The sequence below is a fragment of the Balaenoptera musculus genome, chromosome X (genome assembly GCF_009873245.2).
Source record: "Balaenoptera musculus isolate JJ_BM4_2016_0621 chromosome X, mBalMus1.pri.v3, whole genome shotgun sequence".
In the NCBI taxonomy this organism is placed as follows: Eukaryota; Metazoa; Chordata; class Mammalia; order Artiodactyla; family Balaenopteridae; genus Balaenoptera; species Balaenoptera musculus.
This window is the reverse complement of record NC_045806.1, coordinates 2829853-2836803: the sequence shown is the minus strand read 5'-3', so window position 1 is coordinate 2836803 and position 6951 is coordinate 2829853. Positions and strand designations below refer to the sequence as shown.

The window sequence follows — 6951 nt, the reverse complement described above, 5'->3', positions numbered from 1 at the left end:
TTATCTGTCTACCTACCTACCTATCGTCTATCTGAGTTTGAACATTGAATCAGTTTCAAAGCGTTGCTATATATCTAGGTTTTAGACAAATCACTCATCTTTATGTGTAAAATTTTGTTTTCCTTTTTTTCCATGTAGATTGCTAATCCATTTGGAGTCTTTTTTTTTTTTTAATAATATCTTTTTTTTATTGAAGTATAGTTGATTTACAATGTTGGGTTCATTTCTGCTGTACAGCAAAGTGATTCAGTTATACATATATATATCTTTTTTATATTTTCCATTATCTCAGGATATTGAATATAGTTCCCTGTGCTACACAGTAGGATCTTGTTGTTTATCCATTCTATATAATAATAACATCTTATATTTAAATTTCCGGACTTATGAAACTTAAACTTGTCTTTCACATTTATGATTTTGACACGCTGGGATGATATATCCATAATTAAGTTTCCACTTTATGATACGTCTCCCAATAAAACTCTCAGTTCTTCACTATTATATTTACTGTTAATGAAGGTCTAGAAATGACTAATGTTTGCTCTTCTGCCTCTGAAATAGTTCACTTACTGATGTGGTCACATTAATATTATAAACTCCTGCTGGAGAATGTTTATTTGGTTTAACAAATGGAATACAATACTTCTTGGTTTTCTCATCCACTTTGTAACTCTGAACTCTGGAGATAGTTCCCATTCCAGAATTAATAGTGGGAGCCACTGCAGAAAGGTTGTACGTAAGTGGAGGAATTGCCATGCCTGGATTTCTTGTGTGGCCCATGCTGCCATTGCTGCAATCTCGGAGGCTTGTTGAAGGCACTGTTTTGATGTGGCTCATCCCATTGTCATTGAGACAGCTGGCATTTGAAGCTCGACTTTTTCAACTTTTTCTCCATCCATTTTTGATCCTTTTATTTTAAATGCTTTAGAATCCTTAATTTTGGGATCAGCATTTGTATCCTGTACCACAAGTGTTTTTCTCTCTTCACCCAAGGAATCATCTTTTTCCTTTTCCTTCTTTCTGTTTTGGGGTTTTTTAGATAAAGAAATGTTTCTGGCATCTTTCTGTACTTTTAACTGCAGTTCCTGAGAAAACCTCTCAGCAAATCCATCCATATGAAAGAAATCATGGTGCAGGAGCTCAGCACAGAAGGGCCTTTTGTCTGGGTCAATATGTAAGCATTTCTTTGCTAAATCTATCACAACTTCAGGGAGCCTGGGATAGCGTCTTTCAAGAGGAACCGTTTCTTTGATTTCGGGCAACCTTACTCCAGCAAACACAGGATTTTTATAAAACAGCTCCTGATGTCTTGGAATGAGATTACCCAAACACACCATAATATGATACAGCTGATCGATATCAGAATCTACAGGAAAAAGGGGTTCCCCCATGAGCATTTCAGTTACCAGACAGCCAATGGCCCACACATCAACAGCCTTGCCATACTTGACATCACCAACCAATAGTTCTGGAGCTCTGTACCATCAGGTTGCCACATAATCAGTATAAACCTCCCCAGGAGCTGCCAGTGTCCGCGCAAATCCAAAATCACATAACTTGACAACACCAGACTGGGAGACTAATATATTCTCTGGCTTTATATCTCTGTGTATGATATTGTGACTGTGACAAAATCCAATGCCATTGATAATCTGAAATAAATACTTCTGAGCTAGCTGGTAGTCTAGTCCATTTGGAAAGAGCTCCAAGTCATCAAGAACTGTATGGTCAACAAATTCAAAGACTAGGTACCATCGCTTTTTTTTCTTACACACTTCCAACAGATTCACGAGATTTTCATGCCTCAGTTGCTTTAGTAACTTGATTTCTTGCATAGCAATTTTTTAAACCATTTTGTCATCATCACTTTCTAAGAACTTCTTAATGGCCACAATTCTTCCACTATCTTTATTCCTATACTTCATCACCATTCCATAGCTCCCTTCTCCAACCAATCCTAGGTTCTCATATTTTTCCATTTTAATTAAAAACCAGTAGGAATTTTTCTTGTGTTTCTTTTGAATCCTTTGGCGTGGAAATACCCAAAGGTTTTCAACTTGGAAACAAAATTGAGGTGAAATGCATCTCGTTCGCAGGTCTAAAAGACGCTGACTAGCAAACTAGCAATTCTACTGCTGTCGCGATTTCTTCCGCAGGCACAGTCAGGGGTCCCAGGTGAAGCAGACAAGGAGGCCGACTGGCCTCAACCCACCGCAAGTTCACACTCAGGAGGACCACGGGCCGCATGCTGTTGTCGTCAAGGCAACGACCTCACTCTTTCCCCAACCATAGGCAGAAAGTCTCCAGAGAGAAAAGGCCGGGGTCTAAATGGCGTCCACGGCAGGCACCAATACCTGTTAAGGCCAAGGCCTGTAGGGAAGTTAGCTGGGGTGCTAGGGCAACGCCTCCCAGCTCCTAAGGTGCCCGGTCCCTGGAGTCTGTGAACCTGCTCGGCTCTAGCTAGCCCTGGGCCAAGGCTTGGCCACCAAGCTGCAAGGGGCGGATCCCATTTGGAGTCTATTTTTATTCATGGTGTGAGGTAGGGAATCTCTTCTAGTTTTCCAAATATACATGTATATAAAGCAGTCCCTGTTGATTGATCTCTTCATTTTATGGACTAAGTTTTCATATGTGGTTGGGTGTATTTCTAGAGTTTCTCTTCTGTTGACCTTGTCTGTCTACACGTGTAATAGAACGGTACTAATGTACTTACCGAAGATCGTTGTTCCGCTTTAATGTGGTGCGTAGGGCTTGTGCCCTCCGATGTGACCACCTGTGGGCTTTTCCACGGTTCTGCATACCTGCAGCCTCCCAAGGTCTACAGGTTCTGACGAGCATCTTCTTCCTCTTGCCCTTCCCATCCAGAGCTGGTTAAAGCTTAGCAATTCTGCTCGCGCAAATCCACAGTGCAGATGGCCAAGTGCAGTCTTCAGCACACCTTTGTAAACAGTCCTCTCACTAAACTCTCTTCTGCATCACTTTGGAGGAGATCTGTTTCCAACTAGGATCTTGCTGGTTTACCCCTCCCTGGAGACGTAACCATCACTATACCCTTTCCTGTGCTGAGAAAACATCTCTGGGGTCCAGATGTTAGCACAATTCTGTTCTTTTTTTTTTTTTTGTATTTGGTAATTTCTTTACCTTGGTCATAAAGTTCCAGCGTTGATCCCTTTAGCTGACTTTGCTGAACCTAATCCGCAAAATTGTTAACTGTTGAGGAAAGCTGTGTTACTTATTTGTAGAACAGAAAGTACCTGATAAGAAATTTACATCAGTCCGTGTAGTTTAGTTCTTCCTATCTTTTTTTTTTTTTTTCTTTTCTTCCCTCTTTGGTTCCCTCAAGAAAAATTTAGAATGTCAAGTTCAGGCTCCATGGAATATAGGAACTCATATCCCATTAACATTCTCCTTACTACTTCGTTTTCACACATCATGCCATGATTGGTAACCAGCTTGACCTATAACCTATAGTTTAAAGAAAAATAAAAACCCAAGGTGGCTTCAGTGCAAAGCATCTCTTGCTTCAGAGAACAGATGGCAGAAATGTCATCCGGGTGAAAAAACAGATCAGTTGTAAGCGGTGACTTAGTGATAGCTTCTTAGAAAATAGCATCCCTTTGTTTTGCTTTATAGGCAGGTCCTTCTGAAGTCTGTGGTCAAATCATTAGCTGTCTGCTCAGCAATGACAGGGGACCCCTGGTCATTTACTGCACTTCCCTTCATGGTTGACGCTCGCAAACCCAAGGTAGCGCCATTGTTTCCTTACTGGCTTGATGCTGAATCACAGCACAGAATGGACAGTTCTCTTCTAGGGGGGGAAAAAGGAACAGTCCTGTTTATTTTTAGAAGACAGATTCAGGCAGTTTTTTGGGAAGGGAATTCTCTGTCATAAAATGCCTTCTTGTGGAATTTGGAGATGCACCTTTTTTTTTTCTGAACACCGTCTGTACCTAACTGAAAATGATTGTGCCCAGGCTTCCTGGATCCCTTCAATCTTCTCAAGAACTTTTGGATGGGGGAAGAAAAAAAAAAAAACTTCCCTGTGCATAAATAAAGTTCTGAGGCATTTGCTCAAAGCGTCCTGAATGTTTATACAACAATATTATTAATCTCAGTTGGTTTCCCTTTGTATTTATATTATTCTCATACCATAAGTTATTAAAAATGGAGTGGAAGCCCATTGAATTCACCTATCGCCCTGCTGAGTGAGGTAATCTCATGTGATATGGTATCCCCTGAAAATGTTTGTTTAGAGCAAGGATTAGCACACACGCTCTGGACAATTTTATGGAACAGGACAGTATTAAATGTTTTAGGTTTTGTGTGCCTTGTCACAGCTACTCAACTGTACCTGGTAGCACAAAACGACCCACAGATAATGTCAGTGAATGGGTATGGCTGTGTTCCAATAATTGTATGGACACAATTTGAATTTCATATAATTTTTCATGTCATGAAATATTCTTCTTTTGAGTTATTTGTTCCCAACCATTTAAAAATGTAAAAGGAATATTAGGCAGTAGTCCATACGAAAAACAAGCGGCGGGCTAGATTTGCCTTATGGGCTGTCATCTGTGGACCTCTTATTTTAGAGTAAAAATCTGTTAGCGCTTGAGTGACAGTAGCTGCCTTCTGAGCCATGTCTGTGATTGAATCCCCCTTTTATTTATTGAAGTATAGTTGATTTACGATGTTAATTTCTGCTGTATAGCAGTGATTCAGTTATATGCATATATTCTTTTTCATTCTTTTCCAGTATGGTTTATCGCGGGAGATTGAATATAGTTCCCTGTGCTATACAGTAGGACCTTGTTGTTCACCCGTTCTGTATATAATAGTTGGCATCTGCTAATCCCAAACTCCCAATCCACCACTCGCACCTCCACTGCACGTTGGCAACCACAAGTCTGGTGTTTACACCTGTGAATGTGTTTGTTTTGTAGATACGGTCATTTTTATCATATTTTAGATTCCACATACAAGTGATATATGGTATTTGTCTTTCTCTGACTTACTCAGTATGATAATCTCTAGTTGCATCCATGCTGCTGCAAATGTCATTATTTCATTCTTTTTTATGGGTGAGTAGTATTCCACTGTATATATATATACCATATCTTCTTTATCCATGATTGAATTCCGTTAATTCCCTCTTGGATTTGTAGGGGGAAAGAGAGGGGAAAAAAAAAAGAAAAGTAGCAGAAGGAACTAGGGGTGATCTGATTGCTTTAATTGAGTTTTGTCTTGAGCTGCCTTCATTTGTGCTGTCCTGAGGATGCAAATCTCCGAGCTGTCATTGCCGAGTCACACTCTCCATCAGTATTTCCCAAAGACATGCTTCTTCTGCAAGAGGGTGGGTTGTTCTAGAAAGACTAGGGGTGAACAATCATTTTTAAAAAGGCTGCCTGTTTGATCACTGACCACATGCGCGAGGGCCTCTGTGGAGGGATTTGTGGAAGTAATTTTATAAAATGCTCCCACCAGCTCTAGGCACTTGGAATCCTTCTTCACCCAGCTTACAGTTGACGAAGTTGAAATAGCATGAGAACACATCCTAGAAAGCCACAGAGTGTTAAAGAGGGGAGACACTTAATGAAATGCTGCCGAGTCCCATGCTCTAAAAATTGTGAGGAAGCATTGCTATACACGGCTTTCCTCATGATAGAGTTTTTGCTTTGAACAAGAAGGGAAAGAAGAGAAGGACAGAAGATACAAAGACGGTAGATTTACGTCTACTATTAATGAAAGGATATGGGGATTGCCCCACCCTTTTTTCCCTATGCATGCATTTTATTTATTCACACCACCTGCATTTATCATTGTGGGCTTATCGCCTTCGTCATTTTATGCAAAGACCCAGTTTATAGAACAGCCCACTCTGTGGCGAGAAAACAAGGTAAAAAATGACACTCTTTGCCCCAAACAGTTTGCTGGAAGGAAAGTAGCACCCCACGACCTGGCGCCCCGACATGCACATCCTGGTGTTTGCCCTCACAGGAGGGATGCCATGCGGCCTCTGCTCCTTGGTTCGTTTCAGTTCCCTGTTTATGTGATAATATTCTTTTGAAGGAGTTTCTAGCTGAAGATGTAGCATACGTGCATTAGGACAAGCTTCAGCAGATACATGTGATCTCAACAAACGAGCCCAAATACACACCTTCTGCAAGAGCGCACAGCCTGGACTTGAAAGATGGACTCAGGTTCAAAACAGCCCCCCTCAGTGTTCATCCTCTGGGGACCTGCGGTTGCCATGGTAATCTGATAGCTTGTAAGTTGGCTAGAAGAACTGCAGATGGTACAGGTCTATGTTTCCTAGTATATGGAGGTGAATTGATGATACAGAAGTCTCTGATCTCCAGTCATGAGAAAAAGGAAAAAACAAGTAAAGCAGACATAATACGTAGACGCAGGGACAAAGAAGGAAGTATCCCCTCCCATATGTAAACAGTTGCATTTCCCCCCCTGGCCACTGGGAGTGTTGATACGTGAGGCCGATGCCGTAACCTCGGGGGGCCTTGTCCACCGTTGTGTAGATGTAGCTGGTGGTGACTGTAATATCAGGAATAGCAATCTCATCTCAAGCCTGGATCTTGGGTTCCTTGGGCTCATGTGTCTTCTCCACGCCTTGTCCACTGAAAACGAGATCCATCGGTCCCAAGATGGTTACAAGAATGGGCACCCTTCTCACTGACCTGCTTATTCCATCTTAAGGTCTTTATGTTTGCACGTCCTCTCCCAGTTGGCAAATAGCCTCCCTTTGAAACTGTCTGCAGGAGGCAGACGGCCTCCCCAAACCTCTCTCCTCAAGAACACTTTTCACAACTATTCAGCCAGTCCTTAGAGGTAGCCTTTGTCAATCTCCCCGTAAACACAACGGCGAGTCCATTTAACCCCCTCAGTGGCTTTCGTCTGGATTGGCTACGGTTTCTCCAGGTGTATCTTAAAATG

General features: G+C 41.6%; 1 protein-coding gene across 1 annotated transcript; it reads right to left on the bottom strand.

Annotated features, from left to right (window-relative positions):
• Window positions 1-316: 316 nt before the first annotated feature.
• On the bottom strand, window positions 317-2210 carry LOC118888751 (cyclin-dependent kinase-like 2). The gene is given in 2 exon segments (XM_036840159.1): window positions 317-878; window positions 881-2210. Coding segments are annotated over 2 exon segments (1446 nt in total). The 5' UTR covers window positions 1983-2210; the 3' UTR covers window positions 317-534.
• Between the last annotated feature and the right edge of the window lie 4741 nt (window positions 2211-6951).